At 44.4% G+C, this 24,341-nt stretch overlaps 1 protein-coding gene across 2 annotated transcripts in view; it reads left to right on the plus strand.

Annotated features, from left to right (window-relative positions):
* The window catches only part of MAP1B (microtubule associated protein 1B), a 103,880-nt gene that overhangs the window by 70,449 nt on the left and 9,090 nt on the right, over positions 1-24,341 (plus strand). The window contains exons 1-4 of one of the 2 annotated variants that reach the window (XM_010588205.3): positions 3,890-4,179; positions 6,712-6,794; positions 9,323-9,463; positions 17,878-24,337. In XM_010588205.3, the coding sequence (XP_010586507.1) occupies positions 9,332-9,463; positions 17,878-24,337 (6,592 nt within the window). In that variant the 5' untranslated portion in view covers positions 3,890-4,179; positions 6,712-6,794; positions 9,323-9,331. Of the gene's footprint in view, positions 1-3,889; positions 4,180-6,711; positions 6,795-9,322; positions 9,464-17,877; positions 24,338-24,341 lie in introns of those variants that run through there. The other variant, XM_003408093.4, reaches the window with a different exon arrangement.

Below are 24,341 nucleotides of genomic sequence, written 5' to 3' on the forward strand. Positions count from 1 at the left end.
ATGTTTACTTCTCATGAAGGGGAATCTTGGCATCACAACTTGAAAACTTTACTTTGGATGGGACTGGGTCAAGAAAAGAAAAACAACAGTGTCATAGCCCTGCCCCCCAGCTATGGTGGCCTAGTGGAATGCATCATGGCTTATTGTTCTGCACTACTGTATTGTTTGTGAGATCTTTGGTGAAGAGAGGATAATAATATTTGCCCCAACCACTTCATATGAGTGGTATGACAATTAAATAAGGAAGTACCTAAAGGACAAAATGCTTTGAAGACTTCAAAGCCCTCTACATGTATAAAGTTTCATTGCTATGTTCTTGTTATGGGCTCTCTGGTGGTCAAAGAATTAGATGCTACCAATAACCACTTCCAAGTATTAGCCTCACATTTACTGATTTTTGATCCAGGCCAGCAGGAGTCCACTTGACAGCAACTAATAACAACAACAACAAGGATAGTACCTAGCCCACAGATGGTGCTCTAACGTATGTGTGACCATAAAACCTTCATGCCTGATTGAATTATGCTTTTGCCGTCTTTTTAACCATGTTCTCTGTTGCCTATGAAACACCCAGTCTAAAAAGGGTTCTTTTCCAAGCCTTAGGCTGAGCTGTGTAAGGGCAGATGATGTGAAAAGATGAACAAGTCGATTTTGATGTGTTTGGGCCTCTGAGAAATCAAGGAGGCTCCACACCTTCCCTTCGTGCTTAGCTTTCATCCCCTGAGAGGGAATCTGTGTGATTTCCTGGTAACAGTTTGCTTTCCGTTTTCTGTTCTAACACTGTTGGTCTTTGGGGAACCTTGCGATCAGAAGATACGAAGTCTCCCAGCACCTTTGTTTTTTAAGAGGGCCTCAGCGGTAGAGGTGAAGGGATTTAGCTGTCTAGCCTTGCCTCGTGATCACGTTCTCCCTCAGGACTGAGGTGATTTTTTGTTCCAAGAAATGGCAGCCCTCAGCCCTTCTCCTGGATCCCTCCTCTGAGCCATAACTGTGGGGCATCTGGGAGGAGACATGCTAATTGTAACTTCTCAGAAGCACTGTTACCAGGGAACCTATATACACCCCATTTTTTTTCTTCCTCTCTGATTTTCTTGCTTAGAAATGTTGAGGTGTGATGGAAGGAGGGCAGGTGAACCATCAAAGGCTGCTGAGAACAGGCCTTTGTGCTGCTTGTGAGGTCTCCTTACTTGCTGGTAACTTCTCTCCCTCTGAGGAGGGAGCTTAGGAGCACCTTCTGCCAGGCGGGGCCTGGGGCCTGCTCTGTGCCCCAGCGTTAACTACCAGGGATACAGACAGAGGATATCTGTGAGGGCTCTGGAGCTGCTGATGGCTCACTTTCTGTTCTCCAGAAGAAAAGAAGATTCATTAGAAACTTTGCTGATTCAGGCATCTTACGGCTCCTCCCTCCTCCAGCTCCCTTTCTCTCTAAACAGACCACACTTTTGCTTTGCGTTTATATTGATTCCTGCAGAAAAGAGACTTGGATGTGATTAAAAATAAAAAATTGTTATTAAAAGCTGCTGGGAAATCTGTTGGTAATTAATTTTTAATTTCTGCACTGAGCACCTTTTTATTTCTTGCTTTTATCCATTTAGCTAACTTTTACCCATTTAGCTAACTTTTACCCTGAGGCTGTGTTGTTTATTTGCACACGGGGTTAGAGGTGAGATGTTTCCTCTTCAAAAATCCGCCTTGGTGAAGAGGTAGAGCTGAAGAGCACTCATTTCTCTCATTCTGCCTCTCTGTTCCTCCCTATCTCCCTCTATCCCTTCCTCTCTCCCTCCCTCCCTCTCTTCCAGCTTTTCTTTAATGAAAACGTATTTTTAACAACAAAATATTTTGTATTTGTGGCATTCTTCATTTACCAAACTGTGCTTTTATCTACATAGCTCCAGCCCTACTTTATCCCACAATTCCCTAACTCTAGAATCATCTTTAACCCTCTCTAAGATTTCTGCTTGTTCCCATTGGAAGTGTTCCTAGTGCTGAATCACAATATCAAATGCCTTTTCAAGAAAGAATCCACTATGGTCTTGACCTGGGCAAAGGGCTGGAGAATCAGATGGTGAACGAAGGTGGGGGTGGTGGGCATCGGGTGTGGAGCTGCTGGGGCCAGGGGCAGAGATGGGTGGGGAGGAGAACTTTTCCCCTTGTTCAGTTCCTTGGCCCTGACGCTTAGCCCTGGTTACTGGTCCATCTGTATCCATGATTCGGGACCTTCCTTATCTTCTCCCTTTCATACTGAGCAGAAATTGAAGACTTGATTGTTCAGTTAACCATTCTGGATTATGTTTGACATTTTAGCTTTTCCAGAAAAAGTAGTTGTTGAAATAAAGTTCTGGATTGTGATCATTACTGGATATGGAAGTTAAAAATTAATCTTCAAAATATATCAAGTTGTTGTCCTCTTAAAGACATTTAAAATATTTTAGCAAGGCTGGTTTTTCATCAAGGGTTCTCCCCCACCTCCTAGTGCTTCTGTGGCTTTGGATCCAGTGCTTTCTCCTTGGTGCTAGGCTGTTTTGTTCACAGCTTCCTGCCTGTGCCGACACTGTTACGGCTGACTGTTAGCTAGGACCAGAGCAGAGATGTTACAACCTCCTAGCCTCTGTGTTCTGGAGCCAATCTGTGGGATGTGTGTGAAAGCAAAGAAGGGTCAGCTGTGTGCAGGGGAGAAGGCACTGAGTGGTTGTGGCTGCATCTTAGTGGTGTCTCTGAATTCAGCTATGTTCAGTCTCTTCTAAATCAGGAAGACTCTGTGTGTGTGTGTGTGTGTGTGTGTGTGCGCGTGTATATGGATATGTGTTTAGTTTAATCCTAAACTCTACGGAGCTAACTAGCTGCCTTTGAGTCAACCCTGACTCACGGCGACCCCATGTGTGTCAGAGTAGATCTGTGCTCCACAGGGTTTTCAGTGGATGATTTTTCAGAATATTTTGTCAGATATTAAAAAAGGAAAATGCCCCAGCAATAACTGAAAAATAAATGCTTCTCTTTTGAGTTTTAAGCACAGCCTTTGGGAGGGTCCAGACCAGTGTCTCATTGTCTGCAAGGACCCTGCTGCTTTCAGGTATCCTCAGACCACCCTCTTTTGGTTCTGAGGTGGAGCAGACCCCTTTTTTGTCACACACGTACGTACAAACCAGTTGCCATGGTGCCGACTCTGACTCACGGCGGCCCCATGTGTGTCAGAGTAGAACTGTGCTCCACAGGGTTTTCAATGACTGTGATCTTTTGGACGTAGACCACCAGGCCTTTCTTCTGAGGCACCTTGGGGTGGATTTGAACTGCCAACCTTTCAGTTAACAGCTGAGAGCTTCGGCATTTGCACCACCCACATGACAGACTTTCTCTCTAGTCAAGCCTTCATGATTACACTGCGTTGCGTGGGGGAAGCCCTCCAAGACGTTTTCTCATCAAAGCAATCAGTGCCATGGTCATTCTCTCGCAAACCCCCACTTTGGCTTCTCTCAGACCAGTGCTGAGGAAAGTTAACGATTGGCTGGACCCCCTTAATGGTTTCCTTGTGAGGTGCAGAATGGAGACCAGAAAATGGAGAGGGCAGACTATAATGGTGGGGAGAGAGGCTGGAAACATGTCGCCTTTCTTTCCTGGGAACTTCTTTTCTGAAGCAGCTGAATGAGACCTTTACAGCCGAGGGTGGTGGCCTCTCCTTCAGAATGCCTGGCCCACTGCCCAGTGTGAAACATTCCCCAAATATGCAACTTCGTGAGCATCCCAACAGCCTGAGCTGAGAGCCGCCTGCAGCCGGGAGAGATGGCATCCCACGGGGTTGCCGGAGGTGGGGGCACGGCACTCAGGCCCTGGGTCTGCCAGATGCTGGGACGGCCCAGCCCTGGTTACGTCGTCCTGGGGAAAAATCTGGCCAGCAGTCTGGCTGTGACACGAGCTGAGGCTTCTCTCTCTCTTTAAATCCCCTCCTTCATTCAAATCAAATTCTATAAAAAGGCTTTTGTTGAAGGAGCAGTGATGGCATCTTGGTGCCATATTCCTCTCAGTATTACCAAAGATGGATAAAAAGAAAATCATTAGTTGAATTCCTGGGCAAACAGGTCTGAAAACTGACGTGGGAGGAGTTGTATACGGCAGCCCTCATATGGCATTTGTTTTGTTTGTGCAAGTGACGAAGCCAAAGGGAAAAGGAAATTCTCGTGGATGGTAAGAAGCCCCCCTGCCAGGGAGTAGTACCATGGCAGCAGACACCTTTGCTTGTATGTCTGGGGAAGGGCATGCTGGGTGGGGCAGAAGCTTGGTCTGTGTAGGGCTGTTGCTGCTTAGACACTCGTCTTGAAGGTACAGTTAGCACGGTTGGGAGAATCATGTATGATCCCTTAGGAAGAAAGAGGCTCTGATTTCTTTATCATCTGTTGGGGAGGGAGCCAGTTTTGTGAACCTTGCTGAAGTCTACTTTTGTGGGTTTTTCCAAGATGTAGTCACCACTGTGGTCATACCTTGGCATTATGCTGCCTGATGTTTCGGGTGCTGGAAACAGTCACGTCAAAGTATGATTAAGGAAATGGCTATTCATTTTTCCTTGGTCTTAAGCTTTGGCTTAATTTTGCTTCTGCTTAACTTCCATGATGTTCCTCAAGACTTTGTTTTGAGGAGGCCGCTGGTGGAAGGACCTAGGAAGAGGGTGGTTTTATGTGTTTTGCTGGTTTCCTTTTATTGTTTGCCTATTCAGTTTGATTTTCCTTTGCTTTAGCTTTAAAAGCACACAGTAGTCAAAAGCAAAACACAGCCAAGCCCCAAAGCAGTATCTGATAAATGACAGACTTTGGCGTTCATAATATTCTTCCTTTCCTGTGGCTTAGTTTAATTTTTTTTTTTTTTCTCCTTTAAACTCAATTCTTCGCCTGCTCAGACTGTGTGGAGTTTCTTTTTTTAATGTTTAGGCATTTGGAATAAAACATCACATATCTTCTCTTAATTTTGTTCTCTTTTATGTGAATGTTCTGCCATTCTTGTGTTTTTTTGTTGTTGTTTTTTTTTGTTTTTGTCACTATTCTTCTGCGGCTGCTTCCTGGCTTTCTGCTTCTTCAAGCACATCTCTTGTTTTACTCCTTTGGACTTGGCCCTAGCTTCACCTTGGTGTTTATATCTGTACCTTCACCGATGTTCTAAATCTTAGTCCCAGTAACCATCAGTCACCTCTGGCACCTTGGAGTAGCAGCTAAGCATATGGCCCCTAGAGCCGTGTGACTTGGGTCTAAATCCTGGCTCAGCTACTTATGAGTTGTGTGACCTGGGTTAGTTCATTCTCCAGACACCTCAGTCCACCACAGCTTCAATTCCTCGACAGTAAGTAAAGGGGGATGATAATAGTATCTATGTCATAGAGCTCTTCTGGAAATAAATGAATCAGTATATGTAAAGTGACTGGAACAGTGCCTGACACATGGTAAGCTACTATTATTGTTTAGTTTGGGCTTCTGTGTCTAATGTGGGGTTTGTTGGGTAAATGCTAGCTGTTAGGGAGGATCAGACAGTGGATGAGGATGGGCTTGATCATAGGGATGAGGGTAAGTACGCCAGCCTGTTAAGTTTTTATAGTATCTTTGGTCCTTGGTGATATAAAGGATAAATACTCTTAACTGAGCTGTGTACCCTAGACTGCTGTTTGGTCATTCTCTTGTGTATCTCTCTTTTGGTGACTGTCTCCCCCAGAATCTATCCCATTTCCTCTTGTCACCCCTTTCTTTGTAGTTCCACGCAGCAGCCATGTTCTTGTCTACCCTCCCAACCCCTAGTCTCCCTCCCCCATGTTTGAGTAAACGCCTTTCTTCTCTACACGTCATTGCCTTATTAGCAGGCAGAGCATATATCACCAACATCTGGCCACACATCTGCCTGATCACTTTCATCTCTTTGAGGGAAGAGAGGGGTCTTTGTAGAGTGTCATTCAGACACCTCAGTTCACCACAGCTGGAGGTGGCTTAGCCACAGGATATCCTAAAACCTGTAAGAGGTGGCACCAAAGGCCCAGCAGAATTCTAACCCTCTTTAGACAGGCTTCCGTATCCTGCACAACACTTTATTTTGTTGTTCTCCATCAACCGTGCTTGTCTTTACGGGGTAATTTGGCCACCCTGTCCAGCAGGAGAGTTGTTCCCCACTTTTCATTGCTTGCAGTTTCTCCACTTTTCTACAAGCAAGTGAATTCATTAATGAATACCCCAACAGACTGTAAGCCTGCCTCAGACAGCCATTCTTGTTATTGGGCTAATTGTTAGCTGGGGTTTCTGGATGCCATTCATTTCACAATAAGGCCCCTAATTAATCTCAGCACAGTTCTCAGCAGAAGAAAGGCTGATAGGGAGAAACATCCCCCATTACCATAAGAAAAGAAATGTCAAGAGCCCCATTGAGTTTTCCTGGCATCCACTGCTTGTCTCAGAAGAAAACCCGCCCTCAGCAACCAAAGGCAGCCCTGCGATCAACCATGAAAACTCGGGGTGTGAGAGCTTGAGGAGCCCCTGATCACACAGACCCACCTCTGCACAAATCTGCTGGGGTCCACACGCTCCTGTTTGGGAGCACCAGTTGTGCTTCCAAAGATAGTGTGGAGAATTCTTGTGTGGGTTTGCCATCTCAGAGGCAGAAACCCCTCTGTTGCCCCAGAAGTAGGTGGGGCAACTCTAATCCGGAAAAACTAAAGGTCTCCTTCTTTGTGTCTTTTTGTGTCTGCAGGACAGAAAATCCTTCATCACCGAAGTGACATTTTAGAAACAGTGGTCCTGATCAACCCTTCAGATGAAGCAGTCAGCACTGAGGTAAGCCGTTTGGCTCTGCAGAGTCCAGGGAAGGGCAGGATATGCGGAGCATGCAGGCAGGACCCAGCCGATCCCAGGGGCCGGGGCAGGTGCGGGCAGGGGGAGGGACACAGAGAAGAGAAGTTCCAGCCCAGGAATGCTTCCTCAGCCCTCAGTCAGTGGCTTTTGTCTTCATCAGCACCACCCTACATCACCCCCCTTCCCAATCTAGCTTCTCTGAACTTTACACAGCCCTCTTCCCCTCTTCAATAAAGGCAAGGTGGAAGACACTGGCTGGCACTGTAATGTTGTGTCTAGTCAAGGGACTATAAAATCTTGAGTCTGTATGGGGGATGATGATGTTGCTGGCATGGTGTCTGGGAGGCATGTAGTAGGGGAAATAGACTCGGAGCCTTTGGGAAATAACAGAACCAGATTTGGAGAAGAACGGCATCTCCGATGGAAGCTCCATTCAGATCTATCCTGCACACCCCTTATCACTACTGAAAAGCAGGATGGCATGGGGATCAGGAGTATGGACTCTGGTGCCTGACAGCCTGGCTTCTTAATCCCAGGACTATCACTTACTAGCTGGGCGGCCTCAAGCAAGATACTTCCTGCCTCTTTGTCTCTCCTCTTTGTTTCCTCCTCTTTGACATGGAGATCATAACAGCGCCTACCTTTAATATTCATAGTTAATATTGTGATTAGATGTGTCAGGTGCTTAGAATAGAGTGTGGCACGTAATAACTGAAATATAAATGTTTGCTGTTATTATTCATGTTATTATTACCACCACGTGAAATCGTTGCCACAGAGAGTAACTGGGTGCTTCAGAGCCACTTTGCAATAAGAACTTGGCTGAAGCCAGGAATCCCCGGTCACCCAGGCCAGGAGTTGATACAGATGCATTTTCCGTGTCCTTTATTACAGTTAGCATCTTTGAGATTGCGTTGCTTCTTGGGCGTTAAAATACCCAAAGTCCCTGGGGGCTTCCATTACCCAGTGTCTCTTCTGCCCATGATTTAAGCATCTTTTTGATTGTAGCCTGTTTGTTTTTTTTTTTAATAGAGATATAATTCATGTACCATAAAATCCCCCCTTCTAAAATGTGAAATTTAGTTATTTTTAGTATATTCACAAAGTTGTGCAACTATCATCATTATGTAATTCCAGAATATTTTCATCAACTCTAAAAAATCCCATTCCTCATTCCCCTCAGCTCCTGACAATCACTAATCTATTTTTTGTCTCTATACATTTGCCTATTCTGGGTCTTTCATAAATGAGACCATATACTATGTGGCCATTTGTGTCTACCCTCTTTTACTTAGTTGAACATTTTTAAAGTCCATCTGTGTTGTAACATATGTATACTAGTACTTTATTCCTTTTCATGGCTGCATATTATTCCATTGTATGTCTATACCACCTTTTGTTTATACACTCATCAATTGATGGACATGTGGGTTATGTCCACTTTTTGGCTATCCTCTTTTGATTCCACATCCACCTGCTTTAGATCTGCAGGACTTCTTTGATAAGTCATTAAGGCTCAAGGTTGAGGAAAGTGACGAGATAGCAATCTCTGTGTGACTAACAGAATCAGGAAGTAATTATAACTGAAACAAGCTGGAGGATTTAATATATGTCCAGGCAGACTGCCTGGAACAGCTGTGAAAATGAAAAAGGAAAAATAAGGAATTCAGGCTTGCCTGTGGAGCAGATGGGGCTGGAACAATTACTTAGGCACATGTGTTCTTCCATGATTAGGCTGTAGGGTTGCTGGGGGAAGGAGTTATGATCTGGCTATTTTTCTCTCTCTCCCTCGGTGCCTACCATGATACCTAACATGGAGTAAGTGCTGAGCTGATTTGGGGTCTGAATGAATATCTTTATGCTTACAACCCTGTTTCTACTGAAGGACAGGCTGGCTTTTTGCCACTTAAAGTTCACAGAAAGTTATTTAGTGCAAACTACTTACAATTCTATTTAAAAGACTCCCTTTCAGGGGCAGCCTTTTGTTTATGTTGTTTACATCCGGCTCCTTGCCAATCTCATTGAAGACTGCATCTGGAGCTATGTGCTCAGTGTATGGCTAGTAAGAAAAAGGATCCTGGATGGGAGGGAGGGCTGACTTGGGACCCTACTTGGAAACCTGTCCTTCCTGAGGCAGTTGGGGACCTGGACAGTACTTGGTGACTCATGCAAGATATTCGCAAGTCTTCCCACGTCCCACAGATGCAGTCACTTCCGAGCAGCTATGTGCCACATGTAGATACTGCTTTGAAAAAGAGGAGGAAACTATGGGAAGAAAGGCAATGACTGTTACTGTCGTGGTTGTAGCAGAACTTTGAAAATGGCACTCATGGGCAAGCTGGTGGGTACAGTCATGGGCTTTGTAGATGATGGCTATGGGCAGGGCTGTGTCCAACCCCCCAAAGGGACATGAGAATGCCAGGGAATGAATGAGGCTCCAAAGACTTGTCCTGGAGGTAGGGTGTCAGTGCCACCATGGCTCACGCCCTGCTCCCTGTGCTTTGTTTCAGGTGCGCTTAATGATCACGGACGCCGCCCGACACAAGCTGCTCGTGCTGACCGGGCAGTGCTTTGAAAATACCGGAGAACTCATTCTCCAGTCCGGCTCTTTCTCCTTCCAGAACTTCATAGAGATTTTCACCGATCAAGAGGTGGGCTCCTGTCTGGAAAAGTCTTAAGCTTTTCAGTTGCTTGGTTATTGTTGCAGCTAAAAGCTGTTCTTTGAAAGCAGTGGGGGAAGTTAGAGGCAGAAGGGAGAGAATGTCACACCTCCTTTGAAATAAGCAAAAACATATGATCTAACATACCATATAGTTCAATGGCCCATCACCAATTATAATTCACTGGTCTCGTCTGTAATTAATTTGAGCCATTCTCAACCTGTCCAAGATATAGATGGGTGGGTGGGGGCCAGCACACTCAACATTTTACAGATGGCAAAAATGATGTCCAAGAAACATGACAGAGCCAGAAAGAGAACCCAGGTTTCTTGTTTTTATGAGTGAATACTCCCCAGATCTCTCGGGCTTTTGGTAGGATTTAACTGCCCTGATCTCTTCCAGTACTTGTACCTACTTTTCCTTGTCTACTTATTTCTGATTTCTTACTTTTGATTCCTGGTCCCATTGTTTGAACTTGGGCTGAGAAGGCACATTTCTAGAATGGGAGATGTATAGGAAAACAGGGCATGTCTATGAACAAGAAAAAGATGGTTAAAGTAGCTGGCCTGAAGCCGGATCATTAGTATTTCTTATGAACACCTATCTTATAAAAAGATGATACATGTGAAGTATTGAAAATGATAGGAAGTTAGTGGTATTCGCTAAAATCAGATAAAAGGTTTTGATTTGGTTATTTCTGTTTGACAATTTATCCTGGCTGGGAAACTTCCATCTCTAAGATAACGGGCCTCCTTCATTTTGCTTAATGGTGTGTAGCAGCTACAGAAACAATTCCGGGCCTTCACCACAGCAGGTTGGGGCCTGCCCAGAGCTGATAGCGGTTTTCTAAGTGAGAGGCTGAGGGATGTGCTGACAGGATGACTTACCATTTCTGTTCAAAACCGCCTTCCTGAGACGGAAGCCCTCAGTCTCGGGGGTATTGCAGAGGGCCCTGTGTCCTTCTGCACTGAATCTTCGTTAGCCCTGCACTTCACAGACAGATCTCTGCATACTTTTTCAGCACTAGCAAGAGCTGTGAACAGGCTGCCCAGCTTCATTTGGCTCACCTGGAGGCTTTTGCAAAAACACTGGTCGATGGCATAACTGAGTGTCACTCTCCACCTACTTCAGGGAAAGAAAGCACTGTGAAAAGGAATATTTTACCTAGCGTTTGATGTTCCAGCTTGCAGGATAGTGGTGTCATCTGTGTCTTGAGGGAGATAGTACTGCCGCCCACCATAGCTGCAAAGGGACCCCAAGTCTGTCTGTTGGCTCCTTCCTCAGAGGCTGAAAGGCTCACTTACAGCCAGTACTGTCTTTACTACTGCACAATGAAAACTTTGGCCCTGTCTTTCTCCAGAGTTCACAATCTGTCTTCTTCCAAGGCTGCTAGAATTCAGGCTCTATGCTTCCTTCATCTTTGTATCCATTGCCCTCAGCACAGAGTAAAGGCCCAGTAAACCCTTGTTAGTAGTCCCTGGGTGGTATGAACAGTTCATGCCCTTGGCTGCTAACTAAATGGTTGGAGGTTCAGGTCCACCCAGAGACACCTTGAAAGAAAGGCCTGGTGATCTAATTCTGAAAAGCTAGCCATTGAAATGAGTATGGAGCACAGTTCTACTCTGGCATATGTAGGGTTGCCATGAGTCAGAATTGACTTGATAGCAACTGGTCAACCTTTGTTAAACTGCATGGAAATTACAAAGCTAGAGCTGCAATGCTTACTGTAACTACTGACTTGAAATCGATGTGTGAATCTTTTGCAAGATTGTGTCCCCATGCTCATGTTTTGCTCAGAGGCAGTCAAACATTTGCCTAGTAGCTGGTGAGGTCACACACTCAGCACCTTGTACCCGGGAAAGGGAAAGAGCTGTGGAGGCCTGGATGTAGCCCCAAGGCCCAGTGACACAGGTGAGCAGTCAACTGCTCTGTTTGTAGGCTCAGTTCAGCCCTGAGCCCTCCGCTCATTTACCTGCACACAGGTGCCTCTCTTCATTCCTGTGCAGTTCTGCAGTTAGTTTCTAGTGGTTTGTTGCTACTGCATGTCATTGGTTTCTGTTTTTCCCAGTAAAACCAAGCAAAGGAAATATGTAAAGAAAAGGGTTTGTCATTGCCGAATTTTTAAATAAGGAGGTATCACAGTTCAGTCATCTGGACTTCAGATAATCCACTCTTTTTTAGTAAGACAGAATGTTGGGAATATTGCTGCTTGAATCATTTTTGCCAGTCCACAGAAGTAGAATTTTAGCACAGTGGTCTGTGTGTGCATCAGATTTGCCACTAATTACAGAAGAAAAAGAAGTGGCTTTAACTGAATGATGAATGGAGTTTCATGAAAGGGCAAAACTCTCAGGGATTGTAATCATTGTGGGGCTTCTGAAGGGCACGTGTCTTCATTATGTTCAGGCAGGTTTCATTAAGGCGGAAGAGTAAGTCATACTTTCCTCTGCCTCCCCAATTCCCCCCACTCCGATATATTGGAGAAAGTAATGCTCAACCTATGTGGAAAAGATTCTCTAGCGATTCCCGTAACAGACTAGATCAGTGGTGTCAGGAATGGAGGGGAAGGCAAAGGAAGGGAAGAACGTTGGGTAGATGATCTGCCCAGATGTTTCTCCTGCCCCAGTCAGAGCAGCTCAACCTTTGTCTGTTTGGGGCTGGAAGGAAGGGTGCCACAGGTAAAGTGAATTGAAAATCCCTGGAGTAGATCAGTGGCTCCCAGCCTTTTTGGAGCTATGACTGCTTATTATCTCCTTGGAAGAAGGGTTGTGTGCAGACTGTCTCAGTAACAAAGGGACCCGTAAAGCTGTTTGGTGTCCAGTTCTATTCTGTTTTATCCAGTCCTTGAAGCATACAAGTCACTCCAGAGAAACCAGAAATACGTAATTTGGGGAAAACAAAAACAATCAATTTCTTGAAAAGAATAGCTGAAAATAAATGGGCTGAAAATTAGAACTATCAATATATTTTGAGCTTCAGGTTTTTTTGTGCTGGAAGTTAACGCAAAAACCAGAACTTACAGATAGAAAAGTCATCTGGCTAACCCATCCCCTCCCTGAAATCCAGGGATGTGAAATCACCGTCTCCTGGGGGCATTTTTCAATCTCTCTGTCAGATGTTTCCTCAGTTTGTCTCCTTGTATCTTTAAGGAAGGAATGTGATCTCTTTTCTACCTAACAGTGTCTTAGACACTCTCCACCAACATTGCCAATGTTTATTATTATTTTCCTGTAGATTAAACACCCATTTCACCCATTGTTCTTCATAAAACAAGATATTAAAAGTTGTTTACATTGCCTGGTTACTGTCCTTCAAACCTGCTCCACTGGCAGGCAGGGGAGATGGGATGGTTAATAGGGGAAATTCAAGAGTTCAGCCCTGGTCACATGTTAGTGCCTTGGCATTATCAGAGAGCACAGCCCTGATCATGTTGAGTTCTTGGTGCCTTGGTGTTATCACAGAGTTGGATCTATGAGTCCAGAGCTCAGGGAATTCAGAGTTGACCTTGAGATATTAATTTGGAAGCCATCAGCATATTAACCTGTTGCTGTTGAGTTGATTCTGACTTACAGTGACTCTCTAGGACAGAGCAGAACTGTCCCTATAGGGTTTCTAAGGAGTGGCTGGTGGATTCGAACTGCCATCCTTTTAGTTAGCAGTGGTGCTCTTAACCACTGTGTCACCAGAGCTCCATCAGCGTATTAAAAAAAAAATTAGAGATATTTAAAGCCCTGAAACTAGATGAAATGAGCTAGGGAGAAGAATGCATTAAGAAGAATAAGGGACCCATATCTAGCATTTAGAGGTTAAGGCCAAGGAAAAGAAGCCAGCAAGGGAGACTTGTTTCAGTTTTTAAAATTTATTTTTTGGTCTAGTTTCTTTAAAACATCATGACTCAGACTGGACATCATCTTCCAGAGGTCTGTCGATCAGGATAGGATTACGAGAGTTGATGACTTGTTTAGTTTCCAACAAATTTTCTGGGACATAAGTCTAAAAGTAACTTTTGGCCATTTCTATTCACAATTAAATGTCAGTTGGGAGAGGATGCAGACTTTGAGGGGCTCTGCAATTTATACAGTTTGGGAGTCCCCTTTAAGGAAAAGAATCAAAATTATTAATACTAAAATTAAGTACAGATGTTTAGAAGGGGACCATGCCAGTGAGGGGCCTTGAAGCTTTAGCTTCTTTAGCTTCATGATAAATTCATTTGACTGTCAATCAGAATCCCTGAGTCTTTTCCATGGGTATCATTGTTAAGCCATATTTCTCAAACCAGCACTTTACCCAGCTGGTTTTTGGACCTTTCATTTAATCTTTTGGAATTCCATTGTGTTAGAGTTGATTGAGCTATTTTCATCCCAGTGTCAAGGGTTTTTACAAATACTTAAATTCTGACACCCACCATTTTGCCATGTATCCCATTTTCATGGTATCCACAGATTTGTTAAATATTTCTTCACCATTTTCATCCAAGTGAGTACTCAGCAGGACAAAAATGAGCCCTGAGGTGGGCCACCAACAAATCTCCCTCCAGGCTCCCATAGAGCAGCACTGTTTGTATGTCTAGTCCCTGGTGGTGCAGTTAAGGTGCTCAGCTGCTAACTGAAAGGTTGGAGGTTTGACTCCACGGAGGAAAGGCCCTGTGGTCTTACTTTTGAAAAATCAGCCATTGAAAACCCTGTGGAGCATAGTTCTATTGTGACACACATGGGGTCACCATGAGCCAAAATTGACTTGATGGGAAATTTAAAAAAATTTGTATGGCTGGTTACAAATCTGCCTAATTCTTGTATCATACTGTTCTGAAGTCCTTCTAAACGCCTTGCTAAAAACCCAGAGGAACACTGTCTGCAATATTTCCTCATCAGCCAGTAACTTAATCAAAAAAGGAAATGTAGTTAGTAGCCCATGGTTTAGGAATTCAAATCTTGTTTCACTGATGCCATCTGCAGTAAAGTCATTTATTTCCTATCTCTTCCTTTCTCATCCAGTATGCCTGCATTCAGTAAAAAAAAAATATAATTAACAAAAAAGACTATCTTTGCCCCAAAGCAATATTTCTTTCAGTCAAGTCTTTGATCCACCTTTATAAAAGCCGAGGGAGGGGTATTAGTCAGTGTGTTTGATAAATACCAGCAGGCTCTCATCACATCCCAAGCACCCACTCCAGGAAGACAGCATGTGTTGAATTGGCCAAGTTTAGTGAAGTTCAACAAGCATTTACTGAACCTGATTATGAGCCTGATTATAAATAAGATACAAAGATACAAAAAAAATGTTTTCTGTCATCCAGGAACTTTTAGTATGTTGTCAGTTGCCCTCAAGTTGGATCAGACTCATGGCGACCTTACGTATAACACAACAAAATGTTGTTGGTCCTGTACCATGTGAATGATCATTGGTATATTTGAGTCCATCCTATTCATAATTAAATGTCAATTGGGAGAGGATGCATTTGAGTCCATTGTTACTGCCACTATATAGTGCCTTCCAACCTAGGGGGCTCGTTTTCCAGTACTGTATCGGACAATATTCTGTTGTAATCCATAAGGTTTACATTGGCATTTTTCAGAAATAGATCATCAGGCATTTTTTCCCAGTCTGTCTTAATCTGGAAGCTCCACTAAAACCTGTCCACTATGGGTGACCCTGCTGGTATTTAAAATACCAGCCGCATAGCTTCCAGCATCACAGCAACATACAAGCCACAACAGTACAACAAATAGACAGATGGTGGCCTTTTAGTATAATGGGCTATAATAGCTACCATTTACTATGATGGCGATTTCCAAACTCTTCTAGAGGAAGTCACAGTCACCAAGTCTAAGAACTGGTATCAAGTTTCCTTGTTACTCCTAGCATTGTTAGCTCCTCTTTATTGTTCTCATGCTTTCATTGAATAAGCATTGACGGAGCGCAGGCAGGCACTCTGAAGACATGGTCTTTGCATTAAGTCACTCACTGTCTAGTGTGCTTGTGGGACCACAGGTCTGGAATCAGGCTCTGGGGGAAAGTGGGGACTTATTTCTTCTGTGTAGCTCCAAGGATGTAGTAGTTGGTTCTGTTCCTCCTGTTCCCCTTCCCACCCATCTCCTTCATGACTGGCTGTCTCTAGCCCTCATCTCTGCATTTTTGCCTCATCATGCACAATATGCTGCTATTTCTCCAGAGGGACTGGATTTCTCCTGTCTGAAAATAAACCTGCCCGGCAGCGCTGACTTTCTTCTGTGCTTCTTGTCGTACACCGTAGGTTTCTATCTGCCAGCCTTTCATTGCTGTTTATCATTACCCCTGACTTCCTCAGAATTCTGTACAACCTGGGTGTTTTTTTTTTTTTTTCTTTTCTTGGTGGTGAGGGGTGGCTCACTTTCTACATTTCATAGCAACTCATAATAGAGATAAGATAGAAAGTAGATAGGTATTCTTCAAGCTTTTTTATCTTCTCCTTGAACTTGGCGATCACACATCTCACATAAAAAGAGCTAATGTTGGAATACCCCCTACCTTTGCAGGGTTATACCCTTAGCTGCCACACCTCTCAGCTAGGGTGGGATTTCAAAAATTAAAATGAACTAAGCTTCATTTTAAATATTTCACTAGTAAAGATTCAGCCATTTGAGTTATCCTGGATTTTTTTCTCTAAAATGTATTATACAATGTGAATAGTTTGCATAATTGAATTAAAGTTTGCATTAGTAATTAGGATTGGGAGAATCCTGATTGTGCTATGGTGATGGTGACAAAGGTCTGTGCTAATTACTGGGCAAGAAACAATATTCGGTGCTTATACTTGTTTTGGCTGACCAGCAAATAATATGAGCAAAGCTTCCACCCAAGGATGGTTACTATTTGCTCTTTTAGTTTTGTTAGCTTCCAAAATCACTTTTATAGGAAGTTGTGAAGTTAAATCAGAGGAAAATAACAAAGTCAATGACTTGTTATTTTGTGACCCTTCACAAAATTTTATGCTTAGGTCTAATAGACTAACGAAACAAAAATGGCTGTCTTACCGTAGTGTAGTGTAGGAAACTCAGATTTTATAAATTACACACACACACAAACACACACACACACACACACACAAAGCCTCAGAATGTTAGCATTCAGGGGCTATAAGATGCAGAGAAAACCCACTCTAGTTCTAGAAGGTAAGAGCACAGACCTGCCAGCTCAGAGATGCCTGGACCAAATGAAAACTTTGCTTTGCCCTTTCATCGTGTACCACCAAGACCCAGGGCTCCTTTCAGCCTGAAACTCTCAGCTGATTTATGAGCTTTACTGAAACCGAAAGAAGACTAGAGTTTATGACATGATTCCCCTTCACTGTTCATTAGGCTAAGACCATGAAACACATGGCCATAATACTGAGCGGAACAGAAAATTGCTTTTTCATTAAACTATAATCCTGGTTTTGTTCCTTCTTTGCTCTTTCACATTCCCATCCTGTGGGAAGTACTAAACAACGTATTGAAAACCATTTGAGCTAAAATTTGATCTTCATCCATGCATACCCAGCTTGTCCTTAAAAGAATGGGAGTTGTGAGAGGGCATGGTGTCTTCCCCTGGATTAAACATAAACAAATGAGGAGTGAATTTGGCCACTCACTTGTATGATTATCTAATCACTCTAAGCATTTATATTTGCAAGACTGCCCTTTAAGCCATAGTATGAGAATTGGCTAGGTCAATCACTCATATTTCAAGCAGTGTCAACTGATGCCAAAAATCAGTAATTTTGCGGTAATGGCCAATCCATAACTTCCTGTCTCCCAGAAAAAATAAACACAAAACCAACTTTTTTCTTTTGTACTTACCAAAGTCTAAAAGGAGATACCAACAAATGCCTTATTATCTCAATTACTTCAGTGCGTCAATCAGTTTTTTTTTGCCAAACTCGGAGGAATAAAAGAAAAGATTCTATATCATTGGTGAATGATTCACACAGCCTTCCCCTTTGAGAGTTTAATATTTTTTAAAGGGTATCTTTGCATGGCAAATACCCAGTGGTGACACAGTATTTTATCACTGCTATTTTTTTTTATGGCACAGGCCCTGATGATCCAGGTAGCACTAGCCTCATAACTGGGGCAAGGTCTGGAGTTTCCCTACTGGGCAAGAAGGGACCCAAGGTTGCTGGATCAAGGGAAGGGGAATGGGCCCTAGGAGAGGGGCTGGTAGGTGGATGATGTAGCAGGGGGATAGTATGGGGCCTCAGGAAAGGGGCTGTTTATCTGCCAGTGTGGAAGTATTTCATCATTTAAACAACCAGCATCACTACGCAAGTGCATTAGCCCTGTATGCATCCAGTGATCCTATGATATCTGGTAACAGAAGAAGATGATGGATCAGTAATGACAGTCACTTAAACCTTTTCTTCCTTCCTTTCTTTTTTTAAATTCCAGATTGGGGAATTACTGAGCACAACCCACCCTGCCAACAAAGCCAGTTTAACCCTGTTCTGTCCTGAAGAAGGGGACTGGAAGAACTCCAATCTTGACAGACACAATCTCCAAGATTTCATCAATATTAAACTCAACTCAGCCTCTATATTGCCAGAAATGGAAGGACTTTCAGAGTTTACTGAGTATCTCTCAGAATCAGTGGAAGTCCCATCTCCCTTTGACATCCTGGAACCTCCCACATCTGGTGGATTTCTAAAGCTGTCCAAGCCCTGCTGTTACATTTTTCCAGGTGGGAGGGGCGATTCTGCATTGTTTGCAGTGAATGGATTCAACATGCTAATCAATGGAGGATCGGAAAGAAAGTCTTGCTTCTGGAAGCTCATCCGACACTTGGACCGAGTGGACTCCATCCTGCTCACCCACATTGGGGATGACAATTTGCCTGGAATAAACAGCATGCTCCAGCGAAAAATAGCAGAGCTCGAGGAGGAACAGTCCCAGGGCTCCACCACAAATAGTGACTGGATGAAAAACCTCATCTCCCCTGACTTGGGAGTTGTATTTCTTAATGTACCTGAAAATCTGAAAAACCCTGAGCCAAACATCAAGATGAAAAGAAGCATAGAGGAAGCTTGTTTCACTCTTCAGTACCTAAACAAATTGTCCATGAAACCAGAACCTCTATTTAGAAGTGTAGGCAACACCATCGATCCTGTCATTCTTTTCCAAAAAATGGGAGTTGGTAAACTAGAGATGTATGTACTTAACCCTGTCAAGAACAGCAAGGAAATGCAGTATTTTATGCAGCAGTGGACTGGCACTAACAAAGACAAGGCTGAACTAATTCTGCCTAGTGGTCAAGAAGTAGATATTCCAATTTCCTATTTAACTTCAGTCTCATCTTTGATTGTGTGGCATCCAGCAAACCCTGCAGAGAAAATCATCCGAGTCCTATTTCCTGGAAATAGCACCCAATACAACATCCTAGAAGGGCTGGAAAAACTCAAACATTTAGACTTCCTCAAACAGCCCCTGGCCACCCAGAAGGATCTCACCGGCCAGGTAGCCACTCCTGCAGTGAAACAAGTAAAACTGAAACAAAGGGCTGATAGCCGAGAAAGTCTGAAGCCAGCCACAAAACCACTCCCTAGCAAATCTGTGCGGAAAGAGTCTAAAGAAGAAACCCTTGACATCACAAAAGCTAACCTTGTGGAAAAGCCACCCAAAGTGGAAAGCAAAGAAAAGGTAACAGTGAAAAAAGACAAGCCAACAAAAATAGACACCAAACCTTCAGTGAGTGAAAAGGAGGTGCCCAGCAAAGAAGACCAGCCTTCAGTGAAAACTGAGGTGGCTGAAAAGCAAGCCACAGACGTCAAACCCAAAGTCACCAAGGAGAAGACCGTGAAAAAGGAAACAAAGCCAAAACCTGAAGAAAAGAAAGAGGAAAAGGAAAAGCCAAAGAAAGAGGTGGCTAAAAAGGAGGACAAAACACCTGTTAAGAAGGAGGAAAAAACAAAAAAGGAAGAAGTCAAAAAAGAAATCAAGAAAGAAGAGAAAAAAGAATCCAAGAAAGAGGTTAAGAAAGAAACACCATTGAAGGAAGCCAAGAAGGAGGTGAAGAAGGAAGAAAAGAAGGAAGTTAAAAAGGAAGAAAAGGAACCCAAAAAAGAAATCAAGAAGATCTCTAAAGACGTAAAGAAGCCATCTACTCCTCTACCTGAAGCAAAAAAACCAGCTGCATTAAAACCAAAAGTACCCAAGAAGGAAGAGCCTGTCAAGAAAGATGCTGTTGCTGCCGGGAAGCCAAAGGAGAAAGGAAAAATTAAAGTCATTAAGAAGGAAGGCAAGACAACAGAGGCTGCAGCTGCAGCCATCAGCACTGTGGCCGCTGCAGAAGCCATGTCAGTGGCAGCTGGAATTGAAGCGACTGGCCCTGCCAAAGAACTTGAAGCTGAGAGGTCCCTTATGTCATCCCCTGAGGATCTAACCAAGGACTTTGAAGAGTTAAAGGCTGAAGAGGTTGATGTAGCAAAGGACATCAAGCCTCAGCTGGAACTAATAGAAGATGAAGAGAAACTGAAGGAAACAGAACCAGTTGAAGCATACGTCATCCAGAAAGAGACAGAAGTCATCAAAGGTCCTGCCGAGTCCCCTGATGAGGGAATCACCACTACTGAAGGGGAAGGTGAGTGTGAGCAAACACCCGAAGAGCTGGAGCCAGTCGAGAAACAGGGAGTGGATGACATTGAAAAGTTTGAAGATGAAGGAGCTGGTTTTGAAGAATCCTCAGAGACTGGAGACTATGAAGAGAAGGCAGAAACTGAGGAGGCTGAGGAGCCAGAAGAGGATGGTGAAGAAAGCATGTATATGAGAACTAAGCACAGCCCCACTGAGGATGAGGAAAGTGTGAAGGCTGAGGCAGATGTGCACATCAAGGAGAAGAGGGAATCTGTGGCCAGTGGCGATGACCGAGCAGAAGAAGATATGGACGAGGCAGTTGAGAAAGAAGAGGCTGAACAGTCTGAGGAGGAGGGTGATGAGGAGGACAAAGCAGAGGATTCCAGAGAGGAAGAATATGAGCCTGAAAAAATTGAAGCTGAAGATTATGTGATGGCAGTGGTTGATAAGGCTGCAGAGGCCGGTGGTGCTGAGGATCAGTATGGATTCCTTACCACATCAACCAAGCAACTGGGAGCCCAGTCTCCTGTCCAAGAACCTGCATCTTCAATTCATGATGAGACTCTACCTGGAGGTTCAGAGAGTGAGGCCACCGCTTCTGATGAGGAGAATCGAGAAGACCAGCCTGAGGAATTCACTGCCACCTCTGGCTATACACAGTCTACTATTGAGATATCCAGTGAGCCCACCCCAATGGATGAGATGTCTACTCCTCGTGACGTGATGAGTGATGAGACTAACAATGAAGAGACAGAATCCCCATCTCAGGAATTCGTAAACATCACCAAATATGAGTCCTCACTGTATTCTCAGGAATACCCCAAACCTGTTACGTCACTCAATGGATTATCTGACGTGTCAAAAACAGATGCCACTGAAGGCAAAGATTACAGTGTTTCAGCCTCCACCATATCACCACCCTCATCCATGGAGGAAGACAAATTCAGCAGATCTGCTCTACGTGATGCTTACTGTTCTGAAGAGAAAGAAATGAAAGCCAGCGTCACGTTGGAGATCAAAGACACCTCAGCAGTTTCAGATGAAAAACTTAGCCCATCCAAGAGTCCATCTCTGAGTCCATCTCCACCATCACCCATAGAAAAGACCCCTCTGGGTGAACGTAGTGTGAATTTCTCTCTGATGCCCAATGAGATTAAAGTCTCAGCAGAGGCGGCAGCCCCAGTGTCTCCCGAGGTGACCCAAGAAGTAGTTGAAGAGCATTTTGCTAGTCCAGAGGATAAGACTCTGGAAGTGGTGTCTCCATCTCAGTCTGTGACTGGCAGTGCTGGCCACACCCCTTACTACCAATCTCCCACTGATGAGAAATCCAGTCATCTCCCCACAGAAGTCATTGAAAAACCACCAGCAGTTCCAGTGAGTTTTGAATTTGATGATGCCAAAGATGACAATGAAAAGCCTTCCATAAGTCCCATGGATGAACCCGTGCCTGATTCAGAGTCTCCTATTGAAAAAGTTTTATCTCCTTTACGTAGCCCTCCCCTAATTGGATCAGAGTCTGCATATGAAAGCTTTCTAAATGCTGATGGCAAGACTCCCGACAGATGTACTGAAAGCCCCTTTGAAGGAACAATTGGAGAACAAGGTTCTCCAGACCAAATAAGTCCAGCTTCTGAAATAACTTCCACTGGTCTTTTCCAAGAGAAGCAGGAAGAGAAAAGCGCAGACTTTATACCAATAAAGGAAGACTTTGGAGAAGAAAAGAAAACTGATGATGTTGAAGCCATGAGTTCTCAACCGGGACTGGCTTTGGATGAAAGAAAATTAGGAGGAGATGTGTCTCCTACACAAATTGATGTCAGCCAGTTTGGATCTTTTAAGGAAGATACCAAGATGTCCATTTCTGAAGGCACTGTCTCAGACAAGTCAGCTACTCCTGTTGATGAGGGTGTAGCAGAAGACACGTACTCTCATATGGAAGGTGTGGCTTCAGTCTCCACAGCTTCTGTGGCTACAAGCTCATTTCCAGAGCCAACAACAGATGATGTGTCTCCTTCTCTACATGCTGAGGTTGGCTCCCCACATTCCACAGAAGTTGATGACTCCCTTTCAGTGTCTGTTGTGCAAACACCTACCACTTTCCAGGAAACAGAAATGTCTCCATCTAAAGAAGAATGCCCAAGACCAATGTCAATTTCTCCACCAGACTTCTCCCCTAAAACAGCCAAATCCAGGACACCAGTTCAAGATCACAGATCGGAACAATCCTCAATGTCTATTGAATTTGGCCAAGAATCCCCTGAGCATTCCCTTGCTATGGACTTCAGTCGACAGTCTCCAGATCAGCCTACTGTGGGTGTAGGTATGCTTCACATCACTGAGAATGGGCCAACTGAAGTGGACTATAGTCCTTCTGACTTGCAGGACTCCAGTTTATCACATAAGATACCACCAACGGAGGAGCCATCCTACACCCAAGATAATGATCTTTCTGAGCTTATCTCAGTATCTCAGGTAGAGGCCTCCCCATCCACCTCTTCCGCTCATACCCCTTCTCAGATAGCTTCTCCTCTCCAGGAAGATACTCTATCCGATGTGGTTCCTCCCAGAGATATATCCTTATATGCCTCGCTCACATCTGAAAAAGTGCAAAGTCTGGAAGGAGAGAAGCTTTCACCAAAATCTGATATTTCTCCACTGACCCCAAGAGAGTCCTCTCCTTTATATTCACCTAGTTTTTCAGATTCTACCTCTGCAGTTAAAGAGAGCGCAGCAGCTTGCCACACTTCCTCTTCTCCATCAGTGGATGCAGCATCCGCAGAGCCCTACAGCTTCCGTGCCTCAATGTTATTTGATACAATGCAACACCATCTAGCCTTGGATAGAGATTTGACCACATCTGGCTTGGAGGACAGTGGTGGAAGAACACCTGGTGATTTTAGTTATGCCTATCAAAAGCCAGAGAAAACAGCCAGGTCCCCAGGTGAAGAAAGTTATGAGTCTTATGAGAAAACCCACCAGACCCCAGATGTAGGTGGCTATTACTATGAGGAGGCGGAGAGAACCACAAAATCCCCGTGTGACAGTGGCTACTCCTATGAGACCGTTGAGAAAACCAGCAAGACCCCTGAAGATGATGGCTATGCCTATGAAATTACAAAGACCACACGGACCCCTGAAGAGGGTGGGTACTCATATGAGATAAGTGAGAAGACAACGAGGACCCCTGAAGTGAGTGGTTACAGCTATGAAAAAACCGAGAGGTCTAGCAGGCTACTGGATGACATTAGCAATGGCTATGATGACACTGAAGATGGTGGCCACACACTTGGGGATTCCAGCTACTCTTATGAGACCACTGAGAAAATCACTGCTTTTCCCGAGTCTGAAAGTTACTCCTATGAGACACCTACAAAAACCCCTGATACTTCCGCATACTGCTATGAGACCACAGAGAAAATCACCAGAACCCCCCAGGCATCTACATATTCCTATGAGACTTCAGACCAATGCTATACTGCAGAAAAGAAGTCCCCCTCAGAGGCCCGCCAGGATGTTGATTTATGCCTCGTGTCCTCTTGTGAATACAAGCATCCCAAGACAGAGCTTTCACCCTCCTTCATTAATCCCAATCCTTTGGAGTGGTTTGCCAGTGAAGAGCCAACTGAAGAGTCTGAGAAGCCCCTCATTCAATCAGGGGGAGCCCCGCCACCTCCAGGAGGCAAGCAACAGGGGCGACAGTGTGATGAAACCCCTCCCACCTCAGTCAGCGAGTCAGCCCCATCCCAGACAGACTCGGACGTTCCCCCGGAGACTGAAGAGTGCCCCTCCATCACAGCTGATGCAAACATCGACTCTGAAGATGAATCTGAAACCATTCCCACAGACAAAACCGTCACATACAAACACATGGACCCACCTCCAGCACCCATGCAAGACCGCAGCCCATCTCCCCGCCACCCTGATGTGTCCATGGTGGATCCAGAGGCTTTGGCCATTGAGCAGAACCTCGGCAAAGCTCTGAAGAAAGACCTGAAAGAGAAGACCAAAACCAAAAAGCCAGGTACAAAGACCAAGTCATCTTCACCTGTCAAAAAGGGTGATGGGAAGTCTAAGCCCTCTGCTGCTTCTCCAAAACCAGTGGGCTTGAAAGAGTCTTCAGATAAGGTGTCCAGAGTGGCTTCTCCCAAGAAGAAAGAATCTGTAGAAAAGGCAACAAAACCCACCACTGCTCCTGAGGTCAAAACTGCCCGGGGGGAAGACAAGGAGACCAAGAATGCCACCAACACCTCCACATCCAAGTCAGTGAAGACCGCAACTGCAGGTAG

Source organism: Loxodonta africana, chromosome 2, assembly GCF_030014295.1.
Source record: "Loxodonta africana isolate mLoxAfr1 chromosome 2, mLoxAfr1.hap2, whole genome shotgun sequence".
In the NCBI taxonomy this organism is placed as follows: Eukaryota; Metazoa; Chordata; class Mammalia; order Proboscidea; family Elephantidae; genus Loxodonta; species Loxodonta africana.